At 32.7% G+C, this 26892-nt stretch overlaps 1 protein-coding gene across 1 annotated transcript in view; it reads left to right on the top strand.

Annotated features, from left to right (window-relative positions):
- Positions 1 to 348: 348 nt before the first annotated feature.
- The window catches only part of LOC118198469 (uncharacterized), a 281839-nt gene continuing 255295 nt past the window's right edge, over positions 349 to 26892 (top strand). Inside the window, exon 1 of the mRNA XM_085819191.1 lies at positions 349 to 534. Coding sequence (XP_085675317.1) covers positions 373 to 534 — 162 coding nt within the window. The 5' untranslated portion in view covers positions 349 to 372. The remainder of the gene's footprint in view (positions 535 to 26892) is intronic.

Here is a 26892-nt window from a genome sequence, read left to right as displayed (position 1 = left end):
TCTTCGATAACATGCGCATTTGATATATGAACCAACACAGAAACTTAATTTATATTCCCTTTCATAGAAATAATTAACATGTTGTGCTTTAGTCCAACTTAAAAGTTGAACTTTCGTTAACCGAGCTTTCAAGTCAATTCTTTACCTACTATTCCAATATTATTACATCTGACACATATATTCTGGTCACAAGCCGTTCTTAACACTCAAATGAATGATATGCAATTGTCGACTGTTATAATTCATCTGGATAGGTGGGGGACGAATCTCATCTATAGAACTAATAGTCCACGCTGTGTTAACTGTCTCATCTTTTATGTTATCTCCACTTAACAGCTGCCGAGATTGAAATCTTTTTTGCTTAATTTCTAGATGGATGGTCGGACTCTGGATGGTAAAGTGGAAAGCACAACAGGTGGTGTCGCACGCAACGTGGCTGACTGCTTGGCAAGGCTGAAACTTAATCCATTTCTAATATCGACTGCAGGAGCAGGAGAATATGCGCAGTTGCTCTTGGGAAAAATGGCACACATGGTAAGATTCTACACGCATTAATTTCATGTTGGGAAAATTTATGGACGTTTCGTATCTTTCACAGGAACCGACGCTGAATTGTTCAAAATAATTAGAAACAGAAATGCATGTTCAGATATCGCATGCACACTTTACTCATTGAGTAATACGGCAGTAATACTCTGTTTAGAGCAACCATATTGTTAATTTATCTACTAAATTCTTGATTCGAGAGTAATCAATAAAACAAAACCATAATTTTTTTGCATGAATGAGTATTAATTTAAATATTGAAGCATTAAAATAACATTAATAGAAGTAATATTTTATAAATTTTGTTGACTTAACTCTTGAAAACAAAATTATAAAATTATTTTTTATTCTTCCGTGTTTCTCCAGAACTTTATGAACGAACCAAAAATACACAACATTCATATGCCTCTTGAATACGTTTTTCCGAGCGCATGTAGCTAAAGATGCCAAGGAAATGAAGCAATCTTATTTCTGCCTTTATGGGTATCTCTAATTATAAAATAAATGTTTTTCAATATGGATAACAAAATAAATACAAAACTACAAGTTGTAAGAATTCGATTCATTTTTCAAACGTTTTATATTCCCTTATAATAAGAAGTGCATGTTTAGAAAAATAGTTTACAGGTATTAATTACTCTTTATATGGCAATCAAGTTTATAATATTGAAAGCGCTGCTTATATATATGCAGGCATTCATACAGTTAGCTTTGCTAACATAGTTTTCTAACCTTTTTTGTCTCATTGCCTCCCCCCCCCTCTGTAGAGGATTTTATTTCGGGGGGGAGAGAAGAGCGATTCTTTTGAGTTTGTGTAACCCCCTCCTACGATATGATGTTGATATACTACATATCCTTTAAATGTAACCAATACGCAGTTAATGAAATCTTTCGATTCTTTTATATTTATTGCATTTATCCATTAAATTATCAATTAAAATATGGCCCAAGAGCGGCTGAGCGTTAAAGTCACTGAACAATACTGGGTTCGATTCCAGGTGAACGGGACGTTACTCTAGTCCTTGTATTTACTTTGCATCTGATATTAAAAATCGAAAATCATATTCAGGGACCGTACACAAATTGAAGAGCTAAATGTTTGTATTTATACGTAACTAAAACAAAATATTGTTTCGAAAAATGTTTCTATTGTTAAGAGATTACGTGATGAGGTTTTCCATGCTGATTATTCACGAAAATATTGAATAATATAATTAAGCATAAAAGTGTATCAAATGTGCGCACACATTTTAAACTCTCGTATCGTAAATCCAGATATCGTTTTAAATGTTAAGCATGAAATATGCATTCATACAACTGAAGGGAGAGTTTTAATTGTTGTTTTGTTAGTAATGAGAATAGACTGCGTTCAAAGAGATCAATGCCAGACTTTCAGTTGGAATAATCGATAAATGACAGCTGGCAGCGAATGAATTTGTTTCCTAAGCGCGCTTCAAATGATGCAGCTACTCTCCGTTATATATAAGAAACCTGAAGATGCGTCTAAGCATTAGAATAGCCGTGCGCGTAATTTCAGATATTGGAAGCGTCTTAAGTGCGTCTCGAATTTCGAGAACCGGCAAGGCAGTCTGAATTGAACCAGTAAGTTGAATTCAGATGGCCATTTCCCTCAAGAGATAGCGGCCTTTATGAGTCTTACAGAAATTATCTGGTAATATTCGAATGGTTTTAAAAAATATAACACTTAATGAAAAAAAGAAGTTCTCTTTTGTTGGTATATTAACATTTGAGATCTTTAATTATATTTTAGTTTAAAAGAAGAATCATAACTTTTACATTACTTGTTCCAACAAATTGCTTTGATTATCAGAATAGTGAATGCATAAAATGAGCTATATTTTCAAATTAAAATTAATTAAAAATACCAATTAAAATCTTGGAGAATTGACTACAACCTTCATTTATAAAAAACGGCATAGGATTGATAATATCCAGATTCAATGATATTTTGTTTTCTTACTGAATCTGATTGGCTTTCAAAGAAATGAAAATGTGTGGTGTCAAATTTCCGGCTGCAGTTGTAATATGAGGTTATTTCAATAAATAAAAAAATAAAAGTTTTTATAAAATAAACTTTTACTTAAAAATTCATTAAATCATTGATGACCTGAAAGAAGGAAAGTAATGTTTCATGTAGTTTAATGGGATCAGTAGATTAAATCATTTTCTTTACAGAATTCGTCTACAACTTTGTATCACGAATAAAAAGCCTTTTGGCGGTTAACAGCGAAATCGAATAATCGATTAGCACTGTCAAAAGTATAAGCCATTATCTTTATGCTTTTTTTGTGATGTAAAATTATAGGTAATGTTTTTAAAGAGTATTATTTAATCTGTTGTTCCCATTAAATTGTATGAAAAATGCTTTTCTTCTTTTATTTTATTACTGATTTTATGAGTTTTAATTATGAGTGTATAATAAAAGCGTTTTACTACCCCAAAATTGAATTAGCCCAAATGGGCTATTTTTAGCTCCAAAATGGGATTTTACGTCGTCCACAAACGGCTGTTTCACTTTCCAAATTGTTGCCACAAACATTATCTCCCTGCATTATTTTCAAAGAAATTAAATATTGCATAATCTGCATGTATGTATGTTCCACGCATTGTGAAAAAAACGATGGTACCTTAAGGTCATCAAATTTCGAATAACGTAGTTCTCTACCCGAACATGTGCACGTGAAAGTCCGAATACTGAATTTCGAATTTTATATTTCATACTTTGTAAGAAACTCAATGATTCGAAAGTGAGCAGTGGCAAAACAGTGCGGAATAAAATATTTTTTATCTTCAGCGCGCGAGACTGTCAATTGAAAATTATAGGGTTATGCTGTTTTTAAATATTTTGTGATTCTTCTCTTGAATTGAAATTTGAATGGTGTAAATGCAAAGAACATGATATTTAATTAATAAATTTAACGCACAAAACTTTAATAATACAAAGACAAAAAAAATAGCAAGCCATCTTCCTAAATAACTGAACATTGATGTGATGAACTGAGAAAAAGTCTGAAAAAAAATTTTTAAATATATATGCTTCACTTAACACCGCATCGAGAACGTTAAGCGTATACTCCTTTTTAAATTTCTGTGATTTTACTATTGAACTGTATATGGCATAAGTGAGAACGTGTGCTTAATAATAAAGCTAAAAAGACAATAAGAAATGGGTTAGTAAGAGTAAGTGCGACAGCAGGCTGGTAGATGTCAGCTCAAGAAGAGCGTAAAAAAAAATTTAAAAAAAAGCTTTTGGATGACTGTTAAAATCTAAACACTTCCAGATTTTGATTTATTTATGGTAGGGTGTCATTCTACTTTACTATAAAGATGACGCCAGTGTTAAGATTTAGTATTTTAATGATAATAAAAGAAACATAGAAAAATTAAAAGAAGTAAGATAAAAATTTAAATCCGTAGCATGGTGTGACATCGCATATGTGGTAATCCTCACATTGAAAGGGTTTTTAGAGTCTCTGGTTACTAGGCAATTACTTCAAGCTCCATCGTCCACGCAACCGTCGTAGCGCCTTAACTCTCACGCGAAGAAGAAGGATGAATTTCATCTCGCAGCTTTCAGAGCCATCCAGGTAATGCTGCCCAGATTGCTTGTGGGGACCATATTTATTTATTTTTAATTTCATCTTTTTAGCCTCAATGACACGTTATCAACCAAATTATTCAAAGGAAAATCATTTTAGGAGGATTATTGATTATTATGATCATTTTGAAGGATCTTTTACTTCCAACAATTCTTTTACGTCAAATTATCGAAAACCATCCTCCGATTTTACCAAAAAGTCGGAAACTTCGTTAATATCTCATATAAACTTCATTTAAAGGATTTGTCCGCTTTGTTCGATGATGCAGCTACTAGAAGTTTTGGAGTTTTAGTTGTTCCCTTTCAAAGATACGTGCGAAAAATCGCTTAAACATTAAAATGGAAAACCTAAGCCAAATTTTGAAGCACATTTATTCTTTTTAATGTTTGACGTTCACAACGAGTATGTGGGCAAAATGCGAGCTCAATACCTTACCAGGGAATTGCTTAAAAATGGATGGCAAAAGTTTAACCATTGTGACAAATAACAAAACTTTGTAAAAATGCAGCTAGTTTTTTTTTAAAAATATTCTAGAAATCTCCTAATTTGTATTTTTTTACCATTCTTCCTTTAGAAGAGATGAAAAATTTCTCTCATAGCCTTGAAAATTTCAAATCTTTTGGATATTAGAGTCCTGAAGGTCTATAAAAGAATATAAAATTATGCATCACTAATAAAATTAAGAAAATCAGCTGTTAAAATGAAATATTGAGAAAAATGTACAGAAACTTATGAAATGAAAAAAATTTTAAATGATGCGGTAGATTTTATTATAACGCAGTGATATCTTGATCTTGACATAACGTTACGAAGCAATGACGAAGGAAAAGGAGATCTTTACCCTAGTTCCTATTGTTGATTTTGTTTTAATGTAGAAAACCGAATAATTAATATTTTTTATCTTGTTTGTTTTAAAAGAAGACGAAGAGTTCGTTTTATTATCTGTGAAAAGTTCAAAACTTTGTAATAAAAAAAAATTTAGGTGCTGAAATTTTAAAATAATGGAAGGAAATAGCCGAAAAAAATTGAGCGATTTGGGAAAATTCGCCAAATGATTAGGTGTAATGTTAAAAATTTCGTGCAGATTTCATTTAAAAGATTTTTTTCCTGCTTTATCTGATGATACAAACATTAATTTTTTGAGATTTTTAGTTTGTTCTTTAAAAGTAGGAAAAATCAATTAAATATTCAATTTTTAAAATCTAAATCGAATTTTGAAAAAATCGTTTCGTTACCACAAAACTGTTGTCCATAAAATGTGAGTGTGCAAAATGCAAAATTCAAACTGGATAGCTTCGACAGCGACTCGAAGCAAGTTAAAAATCGATGATAAAATGAGTGAATTAAAAACCGTATAAAAAAGTATAAAAAAACTTAGATTTGTTTAGATGCAAAACTGTAGAAAAAAATATCTTTTTGTAACAGAATAAAACGTATCATTTTATTTGATAAGAAGAACGTAAAAACTATATTGCCTTATTAACTTGTTTTAATGTCATTCGACTAAACAGAAGTTAGCTTCATTTTATTCTTTTTTTTTTTTTTTTTTTTTTTTTCATGCACTTTAAGTTTGCTCCTCCAAATTGGCTCTTGATCAAAACTAAATTTCTTAAAAGCAGTTGCTATTGACAGGGGCTTACCTCCATGCTTTTTACCTGACATTATTGACCAAACGGTTAAAAAATTCTCATCTCAGCACATCAAAAGGCACCCTCTCGTTTTAGGGAAACTATAAGAAGTCTGTTGTTATTCCTTTCTTTCCATCGATTAGTTATAAAATTGCACGTATTTCACAGAAATTTAAATTAACGAGTCGGTTTTCCAATCTATCATTAAAATTCCCATTTTCATACTTAAGAATCCCATTCCGAATATGAATTCCTGGGATATTTGCGAGATACCTTGCCAATGTTGTTTAATTTACATTGGTCAAACATAGAGAGCCTTAAAATTTCGCGTAAAAAAACATGAGACATATATTACGAGAAAGGAAACATTGAAACCCTCTTTTTCCCAGCACTATTGGTCAGCAGAAAAATCACACTTTCCATTTTTCTGCAGCCAAAGTTATTCAAAAACATTTTGTATTGATGAGTTAGATTTTCTAGAGGCGTTTCACATTCAAAAAAAATCTTTCTGTTCTAGTTAACGACACTAATTCCAAGACATCTTTACCTTCAGCCCTCCAAGAAATATTGTTTTAGCTTTCTTGTTCCATCAATAGATGACACCAGTAGCTTGACTTCTTTCCAGTCCTTCTTATCTTATTACCATATTCTATCTCGTTCATTTACACTTAGACAGCTGAGGAGGATAGTTCTGTAGTTAAACTTTCGAAACTAGTCCTGCAAAATTTACAAACATGCTGATTCTTGTTGCTTAACTTCTCCAATAATTTTATACTGTTTATAACTGCCAATATATATGTATAATATTCTTTTCTTCGCTTTCTTTCTTGCTAGTTCGTCTGAAACCTTTATAAGCCTTATATATATAATATTTATAACTTCTTAATAATTTCAAGTTAAAAGCTTTCTAAAGGATAATAAATTTCACCCAACCATTTTAAGAGATTTAGAAAAAAAACTTCGAACTTAAATGCATATTTTTCATTTCTGTATTGTGAAGAATTTTAAATATTATCATTTTATTTAGAAACGATTATATTATTCGTATACAACTATTAAGAGTATTACTATTACGATTATTAAGATTACCAAAGTGACCGAAAGGGAAACCATGGAGAGCTAGAAGGGGGTGCTGGGGGTCTTATTTCTGGTAGTTGAACGGGTTGGCTCTAAAAGGATTTCATTGTTTTAACCACTTGTAATGTAAATTAGTACCCGATTTTGCGTAGGAAATCCTCCAGATAGCCGGTAATTAATTTATTCTGTATTCACCAAGCGTAAACTGAGAAAATTTACCTCGAAGCAATTGTAAAGCTTAGATGTGGCCGAGTTTAGATGCTTCATGCACATTATTTATTGCAAATGCTACTGATGTTGAGCTTGAAGACTCTGAATTTATTCGTTAACATAAATGTATTCATTTAACTGTACTTAGATAATTTATTTTAATTCTTTAGCCGGCAGCAATTTATGATGAAACACGATGAAAATTTTGACATTTTATTACCTCTGAACTTATATTTATGTTATAAATTCAGACACTAGATTAGTTTTAATGGCGAAATTTCAGCTACTGGTGTCTAAATATGAGTCCTCGGTTAATCGATTTGCATCAGAATTTAAGGAAGGCTTAAAATTATGGCAGAGAGGTCACGTATGCAATATTTCGAGACTTTTATCAGGATTCTTTGTGAATTACTGTAGATTTTCTGGGTTTACGCAGAAATATAGATATAATCCTGAAAAAGTATTCTTAATTAAATTCAGCATGCATGCGAGTCTAGTCTATAAAAATTTTAAAACAGTTACTCTGTTTCTCAGAATTTTTTTGCTTAGGAAATTTACCCTGGATGTTATAGTATAATTTTCTCAGAAATTTTCTTTTAGACGCATCATATAAAAATAATGACCTTTATTTGGATAGCTACAGACAACGGAATAGTTTATTAACTAGTTCAAGTAAACATAATTCAAATGAATGTATTAAAAATATTTATAAGTTGCTTTCTTCCTCCTTCCAGCATTCTTTCGTGGTGTAACGGTAGCACACTCAGCTCATATTCGTGAAGTTCAGGTTCCAGTCCCGGCGAGGGCATTGCACATTTTTCACTACTCTGCTTTAAAATAACCTAATGACTCTACATTGGCGTCCGAAGTAAAAATTGGTGAGCAATAATTCGTCACCACTACGATTTGGTGACTGGGTTCCCTAATTCCCAATAGCCCTTTAAAAGGGAGGTATTCTGTCCTTCTTTCTAGCATTCCTTCGTGTAACAATGGCACACTCGGCGAGTATTCGAGAGGTCCAGATTCGAGTTCCGGCGAAGGCATTGCTCATTAATCATATCTCCTGCATCAAAAAACCTAATATCTGTACAATATAACTTCAATTTTTCACAAATGTATAAAATTTATGCTCTCTAAATACCGTATTTGACGGCATATAAGACGCACTGGCATATAAGAAGCACCCTTATTTAGAAGGCCACACACATGTAGATGTAGAAAAAGTTATGTGTGTCTAGATCTTTATCCGGGCTAAAAATAGCATTCACTATTGAAAGTTAACCTGTGTCCTTCACGTATAAGACGCAGGTAACTTTTTTGAGACCAAATTTAGGAAAAAAAGTGCGTCTTATATGCCGTAAAATACGGTACTTGCTTCTGTCGAAAAGTGTTTAAATTGAAAAAAAATTTTCAAAATCTAAGAAAGATACACGCAGCTGCTTAATTACTTATACTGTAAACTTAAATAAAATGTCGCTCATTTCTAAATTAAAGCATATGAGGTTTTACTTCACATAGAACTAATAACCTCAGTAGACATGAAGCGAATGAGCGTTAGGTTTGAAGAAAATATAAGCTGTGATAAAATTTTAATAACCTTTTTCATTAAATAGGAATTAGTATATAAATGCTCTTTCTTGTGCTACCAATATCAGCTACAATTCGTGGTGAGGCAACTTAACACAAATAGGTCAAAGACTACACGATTTAAATCTTGCTCGAAGCTGGCTCGATAATTCTACGCGAGCGTCAAAATCAGCATGTAGCCAACAATTTAATGCAAAGCCGAATAATTACAACTAATTAAAGCTGGTAGATTTAAACTTAGAGTGTATGTGCAGCCAAAAATACGCTGTGTCTTAAAATCTAAAAACCTCAATTTCAATACTATCTCATTTACATTTTGGCGAGAGAAACACAAAGGAGAAATTATAGTAAAAATCCCAATTATAATAGTTGGTTGATTTAAATAATAATTTACAAGCAAAAGGAAAATAAGGCCCTATGAAATTAATTCTAAACTAACACTGTTATTTCCAAAACTGATAAAGGTGACCAGATCGTTGCTATAAATAAATGCGCACACATTGGGGTCACAAAACTGATATGTGAAAACCGTACTGCTCGATTCCTAAAATCCTGAAGTTAATCCTGCACGAAAGTTAAATGCACTGTTGAGTTATTATGCAAGATATTCCCAAGTTAGCTAAAAAATCTCTTATTGCACCTACTGCAAACGTGCTAAAATTTTTATGCCTTTCCAAAAATTCACAAAATCTGAACTCCTTCAGCAATAGTTTGTTGTAACTTAAGAATTGCAATTTATCCTTTATCCAAATATTTTGTAGATGTTTTCCATTACTTTTTAACTATACTCAGATTGTAAAAATTTCCATGTAGGTTTTTCTTTTCAGTAAACTTTCCTCAGCTCTCAATTGTATTTGCTTCTACGATAAATCACTATTTACTAATGTTCCAATTGAGACAGCATTGCAATGTCTTGAAACCAGTCTTCAAGAATAAGACTTCGATTTATAACTTTAAAAGCAGAGGCAAAAACTGTGAAATGTTTTTAACATTACGTGTCTTCCTTTTAACTTTTCGTATTATATTATCAGCTCTTTTAAAGTGTTTGGCAGAATGGGGATTACTTTGTCCATGATCAAACGTTATCTAATATTCACTGTACCTTCACTTGCAATATAATAGATATCTACCCAAAAACAAAAGCCAGGTAACACAGCTGGTACAGATAATTAGTAGCCACTGAATTAGAAATATTTATTTGGAATTAACATAAGATACATTCATGGCCGGTTAATGCAAAAGTGCTGCATAACCACAGTGCTCTTCCTAATAATTCCAATCAATCCACTGTACTCTTGTTAAGGAATATTCTTTGATATCGCCAAGAGATGGCGTTAGGAGTCCATCTATTGGCTTACTTGACCTTTCCCCTTCTGAACACGTGACTTGAAAAAATATTCTTCTTCTTGAAGGTAGAATTTCGATGCACTACGCAATAGAATTCGATTTAGATTTAAGCTGGAACTATTCAGTTCTTGCCTCTTGAGCATTAAATATTCGATTCAGGCATTTTAGCCTACATTGTATATATGTAAATATTAAGTTTAATTAAAATTTATGGAAAACCCTCCAGGCCATGCATCTCGTCCTTTGGATTATGAGTGATTCGACTTTGATATAGAACTTTCGTTGCATAATGGTGCATCGGTCACAGAAAAGAATCTGATTAATTTGAAAATTTGTGTTTTTCGCCTTTTGGATTAGCTTTGTAAGCGAAGACTTCTCACGGTAAGTCTCCTTTGATAATTTATTAAAATGGAACAGAAGACACTAATTAAGAATCGAGCACATATACGTGCTTCTGTAACTCAAATTATTAAAAATGTAGATGAATATTTAAAAGAAAATCAAGAAGAGTTAGAAAATTGTTTGGAATGGTTAAATAGTAAAGAAACGGAATTACATGATTTAAATGAAAAAATACAAAATTTGATTGAAGATGAATCAAAATTAGATTCAGATATTAACACTTCTATGGAATATAACGATAAAATAATAATAACGAAGTCTAAAATCAACCGCTATTTAAGGAAATACAATACTCAAAATATCAACACGAATTTAAATAATTCATCTACAGAAGTTGAAACCAAAAGACAAATTGAAGGCAATGTGAAATTGCCCAAACTGTTAATTCACAAATTTTCCGGAGATTATAACGATTGGATGAATTTTTGGAATTCATTCAAGGTCACTATTCATGACAATGTTACACTTTCGAAGACAGAAAAATTTAATTATTTGAGAACTTATTTATGTGGAAACGCAGCATCAGCCATAGAAGGTCTCTCAATCTCAGAGGCTAATTATGACTCTGCTATAGACATTCTTAAAAATAGATTCGGCCAAAGTGACCTTATTATCAATACACACATTTCTAATCTCTTAAATTTAAATCCCGTTCAAAGTTCAAGTGAAGTGACAAAATTGCGAAAACTTTATGATACAATTAACGTTCAAGTCAGAAGCCTTTTAGCATTCGGTGTGAAACCAGAAACATATTCCAACATGTTTATTCCAATTTTGATGAAAATTGTCCCGAACGATATAACTTTAGAATTTCATCGTACAAATACTGAAAATCCTTCAACCTATGATTTAAACAAATTTCTAGACTTTCTCCGATTAGAAATAGAATCGCGAGAAAAGATTAATTCGTTATCCTTTCCACGCAAATCAAACCCGGAAATGAAAGTTATTAACAGATATCCACCGACGCCGAAACATAAACAAACTGTCACTACACATGAATTTATGGCAGCCGCGTCATCAAATCGAAACTGCATTTTTTGTTTTCAAAACCATGACTCAGAGTCCTGTTTATGCCTTACAGTTAATGAGAAGAGAGATATTTTAAAAAAACAAGCGCGTTGTCTTCTTTGCCTGGCCCCTAAACACAAAATCTCACAGTGCCGGCAACGCCAAACTAAAGTTTGTAAAATTTGCAAAGGTAAACATTCAGAAGCCGTATGTTTTAAATCCAGTTCGATAGTTAAAAATACACCAAGTGATAAAAAGGATAGTATATTAATTTCGAAAAATGATACACAAACTAAGGAACTGAAAGAAGAAATTGTTTCGGCCGTTTCACATAATGCAAATAATACAATTCTTTTACAGACTTGCACGATAAAAGTTAAAACAGCTAAGGAAAAGGTGTTTGCCAGACTTCTCTTGGATAGTGGAAGTATGAAAAGCTTTTGTGCTCGCGAGTTAGCGGATAGGTTAAACCTCGAAGTCATAAGAAAAGAAAAATTGACTGTCTACACTTTTGGGAATACTTCTCCCATCCAAAAAAATTATGACGTAGTTAAATTAACTTTAGAACATAGAAGTTCTCCCGATTCTAGAATAGAAGTTGAATTATTAGTAACTGATCATATATCAGGTGCAGATATTCCACCTCCTAAATCAGAAGAAATTAAGCAAAACAGACAATTAAAAAATTTGCTGCTCGCAGATTTTCCCGATTGTAAAAAACCCATTGCCATTCTAATTGGTGCAGATTATTATTACAACATAGTAATGGGACACGTTAAATGCTTAAGCAAAAATCTTGTTGCAGTGGAAACTATTTTCGGCTGGTGCCTACATGGACGAAAAGGTGATGATGATGTCTCTTTAGCTTTCAATGTAGTTGTAGGGGAAGATTTGATTTCCAAACAAATAACAAAATTTTGGGACTTGGAAAACTCAGGTCTTATTGATAAGAGGGAAAACTTCGATTCAACTGAAAATGAAGTAGTCGAATATTTCGAATCAAATATAACATATGAAAATTCTCGCTATAAAGTTAGATTGCCTTGGAAACATGACACATCAAATCTAAATAATAATAGGGAATTCGCAGAACAAAGATTTCATCGACTTAGAAAACGATTTAAAAAAGATCCTAATCTATTTTCCGAGTACAGGAACGTATTAAGAGATCAGTTAAAACAAAATATTATCGAACCAGTTTCAGAAATTTCAAATGAAGAGGATGTCGTGTTTTACTTGCCACATAGGGAAGTTATACGCGAGTATCGAGCTACAAGTAAATTACGTATTGTTTATGATGCATCATCGCATGCCCCAGGATCCATTTCTTTAAATGACTGTCTACATGTTGGGCCAAATTTATACCCTGAAATATTCGAAACATTGTTAAGATTTCGGTATAATCTAATAGCCTTCACCGCAGATATAAAACAAGCCTTTTTACAGATTCTCATACATGAAAAAGATCGAGACGCAACCAGGTTTCTGTTTTCCGATTTCCCTAATGATGAAACCATTTCTCCTGACATATATAGGTTCACTAGAGTTTTATTCGGAATAAATAGTAGTCCATTTCTATTAGCCGCTACCATTAAACATCATCTGAAAAAATATAATAAACTTTATCCTACAACGGTTAACTTTTTGAATGAGAACGTATATGTAGATGATGTGATTGGAAGCCAACCAACGGTCAATGAAGCATTAACTACGAGTCTAGAATCGGTCCAAATATTTAAGGAAGCAAGCATGCAGCTTCACAAATGGCACAGTAACTCGAGACAATTACATGAATTGTGGGTAAAAAAGGGTATCGTTCTAGATGAAAATCCTGAAGATTTTAATAAAGAAAATTTCCCATTTAAAGTCTTAGGTATGGCATGGGATAATTCAAAGGACTTACTGTATTTTGATGTTCGGAACTTATTGTCTTTCACATCTAAACCAATAGAAACAAAACGATTTCTTCTCCAAGTGTTGGGTCGGATATTCGATCCGATTGGAATTTTAGGACCTTTCACTGTTAGAATAAAGTGCTTAATACAGAAGATTTGGTTGTCACAAATAGATTGGGATGAACCGTTACCTGAAGATTTGTCCTCTGAATGGAGAAGGTGGTGTGAAGAGCTACCTCAAATGGCTGAATTCTCCATCTCTCGTTACCTTTTCATGCACTCGAACATTAATGTCGAAAATCTCGAACTACATTGCTTTTCAGATGCAAGTGTCAAAGCCTATGGTACAGTCGCATATTTACGTTTCACGACAGAAAATAAAGAAATCAAAACGACCTTTGTCTCTTCTAAAAATAGGGTAGCCCCACTAAAATCCCTTACCGAGGTTAGAATTAATTACTTTACCGAGGTTAGAATTAATGGGGGCATTGTTATCAGTTAAGTTAGTCAGCAATATTCTGAAAGCACTGAAATTGAGAATTCCGTGCTATTTTTGGACAGACTCAACAATTACTTATTTTTGGATCCAGAAACAACCTGAAGCCTTCAAACCCTTTGTCAGGAATCGTGTCGAAGAAATACAAAAATTGAGTTCACCTCAAGATTGGCATTATTGCCCAGGTGTCGACAACCCTGCAGATCTCGTATCTCGGGGAACGAAGATTTCCAAGTTAATAAATGAGACCATTTGGACGCGAGGTCCCCAATGGCTTCAACTCCCGCACGAACTTTGGCCAAGATTAGATATTAAAGAAACAATAGATGAAAACAAATTAGAATACCGAAAGAGATCCGGTGATATACATCAACTTGAATGTACAATCGAAAAAAGTGCAGATGATCTTTTCGACATATCAAAATATAGCAAATTAGAGAAGGTGTTGAGAGTCACTGCTTGGACAACACGTTTCATTAGAAAATTAAGAAAAACTAGCGACATTCAAGGAACTCTCACAGCTGAAGAGTTACAAGAAGCAGAAAATTTCTGGATAAGATCAGAGCAAAAGAAGTTTTTTGCCGAAGAATATAAATCCCTCAAAGAAGGTAATTCAGTTGGAAAAAATTCTCCTTTGTATAATTTTCTTCCTTACATTGATGAAAAGGAAATCATGAGGTTGAGAGGAAGACTAGAATTTTCTGACTTCTCACTAGATAATAAACATCCAATAATCTTACCTAAAAATTCTCGACTAACGATTCTGATTGTAAGCAAAGAACATGAGAAGATAATGCATGGAGGAATTGCTGCGACTTTAGCTAAAGTCAGATCACGCTTCTGGATTCCTAAAGGACGACAGTTAGTCAAAAAAGCATTAAAAGGTTGTATAATTTGCCAAAAATATTTAGCTAAACCAGCAGACCAGATGACAGCACCCTTACCAAAGGATAGAATCCAAGAATCGCCTCCATTTGCAGTCTGTGGAATTGATTTCGCCGGACCAGTTTACGTAAAGAATTCTAAAGACACTCGAAAATCCTATATTGTTTTGTTCGTTTGTGCAGTAACCCGAGCTGTACACTTAGAACTTGTATCAGATATGTCAACAGAATCCTTTTTACTTGCATTTCGCAGATTTTTGAGCAGAAGAGGAAACTGCGTAATCATCTACTCTGACAACGCCAAGACCTTTAAGAGGGCAAAGAAAGAACTTGAGAATTTTTCGAAAGTTTTAAAAGATGACAAATTCAAGAATTTCATTGCCAAAGAAAGAATCCATTGGAAATTTATAATCGAACGAGCCCCATGGTGGGGAGGGTTTTATGAGAGACTTGTTAGATCTGTTAAAGAATGTTTAAGAAAAATCGTAGGAAAAGCATTGTTGACTTTCGAAGAAATGTCTACACTACTTGTCGAAGTGGAGTCAGTTCTTAATTCACGACCTCTAAGTTACGTTTACAACGACAATGACGAGCCGCAACCGTTGACTCCAATGCACTTCTTAAACATTGGACAAACTGATTTGAAGTATCCTTTGACCTTTGCTAGAATCATCGGTAGCGAAACGACAAGAGAAACGCTGTTAAAAAGAAAGCGTTATCAAGAATTGCTGTTAAAACAGTTGTGGTGGAAATGGAAGCAACAATATTTATTAGATCTTAGAACTGCCCATTTCTTGAAGAATCCGCAACTTCAACCAGAACTAAAAGTAGGAGATGTTGTTTTAGTCGAAGGAGATAATAAAAACAAACTCTTATGGAAACTTGGTAGAATCATAAAAATTATTCCTGGACGTGATGGTAAAGTCCGATCATTCGAATTAAAAACTGGTAATGGGATTTTAAAACGTACTGTTCAACATCTATATCCTCTTGAACTTTAGATATTTTGAACTTTAACGATTTAGTTATGCATTTTTCCTTTTTTTGTCTATTAATGATTAAATTGAATATTGTTAGTTAAGTTTGTTCAGTTAAGTGGAAAATATTTTAAAATTTAGTTCATTTATTAGTTATAACATTTATTATTTGATACATGAAGTGATACCTGTATTGGAATTGGAGTGTTTGACTAATTAGTATTTTTTAATATTTTTATAGAACAGTGATTTATGAACTTGATTGTATGTATAACTGAGTTAGATGAACTCTTGTCAGAGTTCAGGTGGGGAGTGTGTTAAGGAATATTCTTTGATATCGCCAAGAGATGGCGTTAGGAGTCCATCTATTGGCTTACTTGACCTTTCCCCTTCTGAACACGTGACTTGAAAAAATATTCTTCTTCTTGAAGGTAGAATTTCGATGCACTACGCAATAGAATTCGATTTAGATTTAAGCTGGAACTATTCAGTTCTTGCCTCTTGAGCATTAAATATTCGATTCAGGCATTTTAGCCTACATTGTATATATGTAAATATTAAGTTTAATTAAAATTTATGGAAAACCCTCCAGGCCATGCATCTCGTCCTTTGGATTATGAGTGATTCGACTTTGATATAGAACTTTCGTTGCATACTCTAGTGGGAAAGATGTACTGAACTGTATTGGGAAAGTTAATGGGAAGGACGAAAGATGTTTCGATTTGGATAAACGAATCAAGGTCTTCAATGCATGGAGATGTATTCGAACTGCCTATGTAAGTGGCGTAATTGCCATCCGAAAAGTGGTACTGAAAGACAGCAATTCACATCATCTGTAATGGCTAGTGAACTGCAACAGAACTTTTAGTGTGTAATAACTAAAGAGTTCTTCTGTCAACATTGTCATAAAATTTTAATGATGGCTTTTCTGCTATTTTATCAAACCGAACTATAGGCAGGGCATTGTACAGAATTCATTTATATAGTTGCAGGGTATTCGCGAACCTTCTGATTTCTGAGAACAGGAAAATTTGGCATCAGTGGTCATGGAACAACTTAAGCGTACAGAAGAAAGCATGAATTATAAGCCATGTTAAACTGTTTTCGTGTTGATAAATGTCAAAGAGTGAGGGTGGCTTGCAGAAGATGTATAATTAAAGACTGGAGAAGGTATCATGATCTGGTGTCTATCCAAATCTATCTTTTTAAATCTTATCCAAATCTATTTTTTCGAAATCTATCTTAGGATATCTTATCCACATATATCTTTTAATCTTGCTAAATGATCGTGACAACTTTAAAGTGTGTGTTGTAGTGAATTAAAAGCATCCTGCAATAGTATACTTCTATTTAGTATACACTTTAAAAATAAAAATTGTACTTTCAATCACGAAATAAATAAATAAATAAAATACCCGGCAGTAATTCCAAAACCATCATACAGACTTTCAAAATCATCTTTGACGGGGTTATCTTTGGTTAGTTAGAATCGGTATGTGATTTTTGTAGAAAATGCGTTTAGAAAAAGTTACGTTACTAGAAATGATGCTTTCATCCACTCTGAACTGTTTGTAGGAGAATATCCAAAATATCCTTAGTGTTCTGTGTAAGCTATTAAGAAATATCCGGATGTAGGGTAAATAGAAAAATGTACATTATTCTTTCGTGAGTTAGATGCGTAACGCTCCATACTTAAAAAATATGCGCAAAATTCGCGTACATGTAAGACAACAAATTTACAGATTCACGTAACATTTTAATGCATATGATTGCGCAAATATGAATATCCTTAACTCATAATTATAAAGAAACTATAAAACAAATGTTGCTGATTTTAGTCATTAATGATTCATATTAGGTAAAACAGAGTTCGTTATATAAAGTATTCCCCCCTTCTTTCGGCATGTCTTCGTGGTGTAGTGTTCAGCACACTCGGCGCATATTCGAGAGGTCCATGGTTCGAGTCCCGGCGAGGGCATTGCTCATTTTTCATCTTTTCTGCTTTCAAAAATTACCTAACTTCTCTGCAGTTATTAATGTTGCAGATGACCCCATGAAACTGCTAATTAAAACTATCGCTTTATTATTTTTGCCATAAATCATGAAAATCATCTATAAAAGCACAATAAATATGCCGTTGCCTACAATTTGTATTTTCTGAGGACGTATAAAATGTTAAATTTTGTATTTAAAAACCGCTTCCTTTCTAGCATCCAAGCTGTCTTTATAAATTCTGTACATTTTTGGAGAAACTTTGTAACTGGAAATAAATACTAATGATCAATACTTAAGAAAATAAAATCTGCAGGCCCCTTTTTAGAACACTTTATATAAAAGCGATGTATTGCAGATTGGCGCAAGCAGAAATCAAAGAGCCAAAAATAAAATAAAGTATTTTGTAACAATTCAGATTGTTGGAAATTCAGCATGCTGGAGAATAAACCATCTTCATTAGCAAACTACATAATAGAAACTATTGAATTTTCAGTTTTTAAAACTGAACCCAAGAGGAGGATTTTCCATCACATTTTATAATACGTCTGGATAATCGATTAAGCTATTATATCCGAGAAACGCTTTTGCTTTGCTTTGCATCACTTTCGCTAAAGATAAAAACAGAAATTCCAAACACTTTGATCACATACATAAAATATATGAGAACTTATAAAAATACGTTTATTTATTTCGATAAAAAATCAATAAATTTATGTAGTTAAGTTCATTTTATGTCGAAAGTTACACTGATGTTGAAAGGAAATTGCCATAATAAAAGTTTCGTTTAAGAAGGACTTCTTTTTATGATTCTATACTTCATGACCTTCAAATTTAAGTATGGAGTGATAAAAAATATATGTGAAGACAAATAATCTACGATGCTGTTTTTGAAAGTACCTCGCCAAGTTAAATTGTAAATCTCTACTATTAAATAATGAAGAATCTGTATATATTTTTCATGTTCTTCGCAATGCGGAGAAACGGCGACACAAATTTTGAACACACGTAATCCTTTGCCCGAACTGAAGATCTGCATACTGAAGATCCAATTTTGAATTTGTTTTTGATCTATTTCCCATTTTGTGCGAATTTAATGAATTTGTGATTAAAAATTCAGCGAATTAAAACTTTTGTGTTGCCATTTTGTAAAACATAAGATATTTGTGTTTGAAATTTAATCAAAAACTAACAGTGTTGAAGAAATGTGTTGCCTCTTGGCAAAATGCAATTTGCCTTTCGAAATTAAGCAGAAAACTCAGCGATTTAAAAGAAATGTGTTGTCACTGCACAAACTGATGTATTTTTATCTTCCAAGCGGCAGTATGTTATCATTAAGCAAAGCATAAGATATTATTTTTTTTTTCAAATTTCTGTTATTAATTAACAGACTAAGTGATTTAAAAGCAATAAATACAGATTCAAGTCAATCATTATAAATTATCAGCTGGACCCCTAAAATTATATTAGCCAGATTCATTAAATCATTGTATATGCATTTTTCCTTTTATAATATCTATTTTAGGTGACTCACCACTCAAACGTCTACTGGAGTAAAAAGCCAGAATGGAAATTAACTTGTAAAGTCCAGTAGATATAGTACTTCTAGGTGAAAAACTGGAATAATAGTAATTGCACCAAGTGAAGGGTTAAAGTACCCTTTATTAACTCTTTAAAATTTACAATGCGTCAATTCGACGCTATCAAACTTCGCTTCTGCTTGGGCGGTAACTGAAAATCAAGTAACGAAACTAAAATTTGAAGATATTATTAACATGTGATAGAACTAAACTACAGGGCTCAGCGAGATCCCGTTACTTAAACTAGTGGCAACAAGTAAATGCAGTTAAGCCGCATGAACCAGCAATAAGCAAACGTATCTACAGCGGAAGTGGCGGCTGTAGTCTAACTCTCGTCTCTTTCTCACTGAAACTCGGCTTTTAAATTCTTTTTTCAAAGCAGAAATTTGCATTCTTTCACGCGCGCTAAAAAATTTAAATATTCTGGCACTGATAATTAGGGAAATGAGGGCTTATAGGAAAGTTTAAAATAAAACTTTAACTTGTTAGTTAAAATAAATATAAATCCATACAAACTGATAAGATTTTCCTCCTTTTTATTCTATTACCAGTGGGTCTTTTTTTTTTTTTTTTAATTGAAAAGGTACAAATTTTTAGAGCAGCGGTCACCAACCGGTAGTCCACGGACCACTGGTGGTCCGTGAAATCTTTTTGATGGTCTACAGAGAAACTGGGACATTTACTTATATTATGAAGATTCAGTTTAAAAAATGGATTATACTTTTTTTTTAATTTTAGCTAGTACTTTTAGCGAAATTCCTTCTTAATTTAGTGACTTTTTAGCTACTTTTGCAGGTGTATCTAGCGACATTTAAAAGTGAGAGTTGGCTACCATGCATATGCTGCTGTTATCAATAATAGCGCGAACTGGAATTCTCTTTCCTTTTGAATTACAAACATATGGTATTGTGGTCGTTAATAATACAGTTTTCTCCGAGTCGATAGGCATCTTGATGGATTTTTATGAGAACCATCTGCATTCTTGTTTATAAATGCATCATTGAAAGTTTCCGTTTTTATTTTGTCTAACTTTGGATAGATGGCGTCATTGCTGAGTAAGCGATAATTATTATGTTTACAATAATTAAAAAGTGGCGGCATAACACTGTCAGTTTATTGATATTGCTTTGCGTTTGCCGGTTTGTTCTTGCTTTTCATGAAGTTCCTTTTCAGTGATATGGAAATGTGAAGCTTTCTGTACAAAAAGGTAAGATTTTTTTTGTACTTTTCATGTAATTTTTCAATGTGAACAAAATATGTGTTGTTTGCTGATTATTATTGCATAAATATATTTACCTTTTTTTAATTCATATTAGTGGTTCGCCAAATATAAAATTATTTCTGTAGTGGTCCGTGAAGTTCTACGGGTTGACGACCGCTGTTTTAGAGAACAAAAGTTATAACCCAAATGCTTGTGGATTGGAAGTGAACTTGTTATAAAACATTCATCTTCCATGTGTTTGATCACCTTCTGGTCTCTGATCAGAGGCTTTTGAGTCACAGTGTTTGGCTACGGAAGGTACTTTAGTGACTCTGACTAGTGGCCCCCTGACCTTTTTAGAGATCTGCTCGAGAGCTAAATCAACCGTTCAAATCAAAATTCGACTTCTTTTCCGCAGTAGCCATTGTTGTGGTTTGGAGAGAGAAATGGCCTTGAAATGCCTATTCTGAAGTAACATATTAAAGGTTTTGTTTGTTTTTATTATAATATGTGAAGCAAATTTCATGATAACGATGAAATTTCTGCACCTTCTACACATTAGATTTGAATTCCTACTTTTTTTTTTTTTTTCACAAGATATTTTCTCCTTTTACCTTTTCAAATAGCTGAAGACAGCTGATTTTTCGGTTTAATTTCTTATGCTTATTTCTTCATTCGTGTAGAGATGCACTTCTAGTATGTAGAGTAGATGAATGTGTGTTATTCACCAACATGCTGTGAATACGTATATCGTAAAGGGCACATCAGATAGAATTGCATAGCTACAAGTGCTGATATTTCTCAGTTCAGTTGTAAAGCCGAATCATTCGAATCTAGCTTTAAAGTAAAAGTCAAAACTTTTATACTAATTTAACAGTTTCAGAACTAAATTTAAGTACGTGTTAAGTATTAAATAATTATTAATGAGCGTATGAGTCTAGGTACTGTTTTCTGTTACCGTGGCGCTACTAAGGGTCAGACATAAACGTTGAAGTAGACATAAACATCTAGCTATGTAGCTCCAATCCTAGGCTATAGCTTCTAGAGAAGATATGAACTTGTAATAACGGTAATATATATATCATCTAATTTAATACACGCAGTATTTAATGTGCAAATAATGCCGAGGTTGTATGCGATGCCGAATTTGTGAAGCTCACTGATGTATTTTCTAAGCGAAAACTGATCGCTGTGTACATGGGGACAACAACTCAGACATTCATTTCCGATTTATGTTCTCAGAAGTACTAGGTACTTTCAAAAGTTGTCATTGTAGGCAAATGGTCTCTATGAAGCATTTCATTGTACTTCAGGAAACAGTTTAACAATTATAGCTATAAAACAGTACAGTTAAAAAATATAAAAGAAAATCCTTAACGGCATGGCAGGAAGCGATGATAAAAGATCTGTATCTCTTTGAAAATATGATTACCTTTTATTTTAATCTTAGCACTTTTATTTTAATCTGATTAAAAGCTGTAATCTCCCTTTCTGTAAAGGAGTATCATAAATACTGAACCCCTCAAAGATCTTTCTTTCCTTTTTATTCATGAGGTTGGTGAGTTCCATTTGCAGGTTAATCCCTACAGCTAAAGAAGGTGGTTGTTTTTTCTGAAAACTTTTCTTTTAAGCTGAATAAACTGTGAGAGTCATTTAGTTCTTCGCGATAATAAATTGAAGTAGTAGGAGGAATGAATCATTACGTGTAATTTTTCTTATGCCTGAATGGAATTAAATTATGATGATAATTCTGTACTTTTAGACAATTCCTCTTTCAGATTTTTTTTATTTCATAAGTAGTCAAATTATGATACATTTAATAGATTCATTAGCATCTGTGACTCGAATTAACAGACTCAACAAGAGAAAACGTCTTACCTATAAAAAGAAATGAGAAGTGTTTTCTTTCAAAAGGATTTTCAACTAATCAAGTTAATTTCAGTATTTCTTTGATCATCTTTTTCAATTTTACTTAGTGAAGGCTTTACATGTTTAAAGAGTTTAGAAGTTCTTAATTGTAGCATTAACTCTGGGTTGATTATATTAGGCATCATCTTGTAGTACTGCAATTAAGTCTATTACCTAGAAACCGAGGATAAAAGCTTTACAAACTTGCGCATTTTCATAAATTTTGAAAACTTTCAGAATACTTAGCAATCAGTATTAAAAAAAAGTAAGTAAGAGTTTTCTGAAGCGAGTTTCCAAGCATAATAGAACAGACACTGAGGGAGAAAAATTGTCAAGCAAACTGTGAAATGAGTTAAAAACGGTAAAAAAACTAAGCAACGCATTTGAATTTTTGATTGGAACTCTGTTATAAGAACTTAGGATTATTAACTAATATCATTTTACTAATACCAGTAAAATTAGTGAAACAGAGAATTATGCTGTTAAACGAAAAAAAAAATTGACGGTAGGCTTTCTTGCTTAGTTTAAAGAATCGCTGGTGTTTATTGCGTAGGACTGCTAATGGAAGTGTGAGGATGCTATAGAAGAAATAAAATAATCTAAAGATTTTACACGCATATATATCTTATTTTATTTTGTATTTATTACATTTATTCATTCAAAATGATCCTATGTCAAATTGGTCGATGATATGAGAAATAAGATACATAATTTAAAATGTCCGCAGTTGTATTTCTACTAAATATTAAAACCTATAAATGAATTGCCAAGTGGTAGTTGGATAGTTCTTTGGCACCATATTGAGATTAAAATGATGTTTCATAAAATCAAGTGTCTTTTCATTTTGTTTGACGTCTACATTTAAATCTCCCATCATAATAATAGGAACATCTGTATCTACCGTTAACTCTTCATCGATCAATAAAATAATCTCAGAATATTTCATCAATGCGCTAAATAAAAACATCTTCAAACATCCTGAATTAACAGTTGGATGAATATATACGGTTGCTAAAATTAATCTTCACTGTCCATTAACAATTACATCAACGATACAAATATCGCCTGCTTCTGAAAATTGTATTATCTTATGCTGCTTAACAGTAAATTCTATTTTACACAACCTGCTACACTCGTCAAATTTACTCAATACAAATAAAGCGCTACATTGCTAGCTTGGCGAAATAAAATAAAATACAGCAAATATAACCCGAACACACTGACCCTCTATACGCAACTGTCTACCAGACGGTCTTGCCACTCACACGCGGTTGCGCATGCGCACGGTGCTTTAACTTCACCAAATTTTCGCTGTTATTGACGTGTTACTATGCATAAATGTTTTGTCCAGTTTTTTAATTTTTTTTTTTCGTTTCTACTAATGTGTTCTTTCATCTATCTAATGATGTGTTTAGATTGACTGTAATATTTGTAATTTCCAAGATATAAGCATTTGTGAACACCTAGCGTCTTAATTTTTACTTATGTTCCATAAGACCATTATGGAGGAATGTAATTCAGCGTTAAAAAGAGTTACATAATCTTAAAGTAATTCTTATTAAGCATAATTTGTAGCTTAATTTTTCCATGGAAAAGCGTAATAGAACAATGGAAACAGATCGTAAATTCACAAAGTTGTTTTCCAATAACAGTATTAGGTAATCTTAGAAATTGGATATATGATTTAGTAGTCCATGTGTGAATTTTAATGAAATTCTCCCCCTCAGCATTACATTACCACACTGCTTGTTCGGCTGTATTTGCTTTTTTGCGTAAATGAACTTCGTGGCTTAATCATTTCTATTTCATGTAGCATCAGACCTCACCTTTATCTTGCACGTATCCTCTCAAATTTTGAATAATGCAGCATAAAATTCCATTTTCCTTTCAAATTGTAACAATGCATTGCTTATCGTTAGTGAAATAACGCGAGCATTGAAGAACATGTGTATTTATGATTAAATAGTTTCATATTTTTTGGACGGCAGTAAGTTTTATTCACATTTATATGTTAGCACATTTAATAAAATATGCGTCCAATTCCATATTATTTATTTTACATTTTAAAGAGCATTATATTTTATACCCTCCGGTGCCCGAACGTATAAGACCAATGAACACTGGTAATGGTCAGGATTCGATGTAAAAAATTCTCTGATCAGTGCATTACTAGTTGCATCTATCCGAAACTGATTACTGTAGCACATTAATTTTTCCTTTGTATATGGGACTAATCGCGATGGTTTTTCTTTACATCATTTTATCATATCCATTTATTTTTATCATATCCATTTTATTTTTATCACATCCATTTAGACATGATATATTATTACTGCACAACCAGGTAATTTAAGAATGGCTCCTCAGAAATTCAAGATACAGAGCAGTAAATAACATAAAGTAAACGACCTGTTTATAATATCAATGTCAAATGATAACGCAAGCTTGCTGTGATATTATTCTAGATATAAATCGATGCTATTTGGAGACGCATTTATTTAGGGGTAGAAAAAAACTTCATTATTTAAAACGTAGCTGTGCAGTTTATTTTTCTCCACTGGATCGCTTGCTTACGAGGCTAACAATAAATATTTCCTACAAGTGAAGTGGCAATAATTTCTTTCTTTACCCTGAAATAATTTCTGTTCTCCAATGACATGAAATATGAGTGAAAAACAATATAATGTGTATTTACGTTCATTAATTAATTCGATTTATTGTGTAGTTGTCAGCACATATCCTGTAAGCGAGCCTCATTACAGAGCGCAGGTTTTCGCATTTGGCAATAATTTTTCACTTGATACATTGACTTCAATAAAGATATTTTAGGTATATGTTTTAGCCTGCGTGATTTCATATATTTATAAATAAAGTTTTGAAATGTATACATTATAAAAATATTAAAAAACTAAAACTAAACTCGGTCGCACAAACAGCCCTCAGAGAGCCATGGCCGGCAGTGCCCTGATATCTGCTTTCTTGACCATGGGCTTCGGGGTGCTCGTTTATCTTTACTTGTTAAAATTTTATGATCCTAACTTACCTTCCAAATTATTTTAATAATAAAGTGATCATATAAAATGCAAGTTTTCCAGCATTATTATCAATCTGTTACACTTTACTGTTACATCAATTACCGCAAATTAAATTCTGTCTAGGATATTTCTTCGTATTTTGCCATTTTACATTCCTATATTGTGAGTTAACATCCATGTGACCAAGGAGCCTATTAATCTTAATCGCTTTGCGTTTGACTTTTTTTTTTTTTTGGTCTGTATGGGTTTAAAAAATTATAAAATACCCAAAAAAATGTTATAAAATACGAAATACAAAAATATCTTGTAAGATCCTAACCTTTTTAGCTATCATGCAATGTGACTAAATCTAAGTGTCAAACCTTGCGATTTCTTACTTAGGCGTGTGTATGAACACAACAGGGAAAGGATGTTAAAAGACCCATTCTATTAGTCACAATACAATAGCACCGACTACTTGTAATGAGAACTTAAAGGTAATTTAACAATAAAATTCAAAGGGTAAGAGGTAGTGCTAGACTGCACAATTTAATTTAACCTAACAGGCTGATTCAGCAACCTACGCCGGCGATAGAATAACTAAACGGTCAGAATGTGTAACCATTACTAAGATTAACAGCTAGAGGGCAAAATAGCAGACTTGCGCTGAACTAGCAAAATCACACTCTGTCTGATTTTCTCGTTTCCCCCATTTAAATATTCTCGTTCACCTAATTAACCTGCATCCTGGCGAAGAAATGCGAAGGGAAAATAAAAGAATTCAGAAAAGATACCAAAATTAAAATAAGTGGTAGTTGAAATAAGGGGAACCTACAATCTGTCACCCACCTACTCCACTCCTTAGTGTGTTAGACTCGAAATCGAAAGGTCCCGAGACCGAATCCCGTTAATTCACTGCTGCTATTGTCTTGTCCAAAGGTTAGTGCAAAGGGCCAAATAGGGCTGTAAGTATCTAAAACAGGCCCTAGTGACGTCAACGATCCTCAAAGAATATAGGAGCTAGCACTCTGGGGGAGGGACAAAATTAATTCTGAAGAGTCTGACATGTAAGACAGGATATCCACTGTTAATTTTTCTAAGCTTTTAATATTCTTAAAAGTTTTCTTACTTCTCCTTAAACTTTCTCAAATCATGTTGACTTCCTTTTTACTTCCTTGTACGAAGTAAAAAGCAAGTATTGTTAATCGCGAAAAGTTTCAGGCAGCATATTTCAACGAAAATATCTATTTTGATTGCTATTGAACGCAATTTAACGATGTTTTTGCGTGGTATCTGTACGTAAGGACGGAATAAAAGATTTGTTTCTTCCAACCAAAAGAATTATAAAACTGCTTTAAAATGAATTCTGAAGAGAATTTTTCGTGGCGTCTGTACGAACGTATGTACGTACTTGCGTACGTATCTCGCATAACTCAAAAACGAATAGCCTCAGAAAGTTGACATTTTGTATATAGGACTGCTATAACATGTAGATGTGCACTTCGTATTTTGGTTAC

The sequence above is a fragment of the Stegodyphus dumicola genome, chromosome 6 (assembly GCF_044657685.1).
Source record: "Stegodyphus dumicola isolate Sdum_Otavi_A_Nest chromosome 6, ASM4465768v1".
Lineage (NCBI taxonomy): Eukaryota > Metazoa > Arthropoda > Arachnida > Araneae > Eresidae > Stegodyphus > Stegodyphus dumicola.
This window is presented reverse-complemented; position numbering and strand designations above follow the sequence as displayed.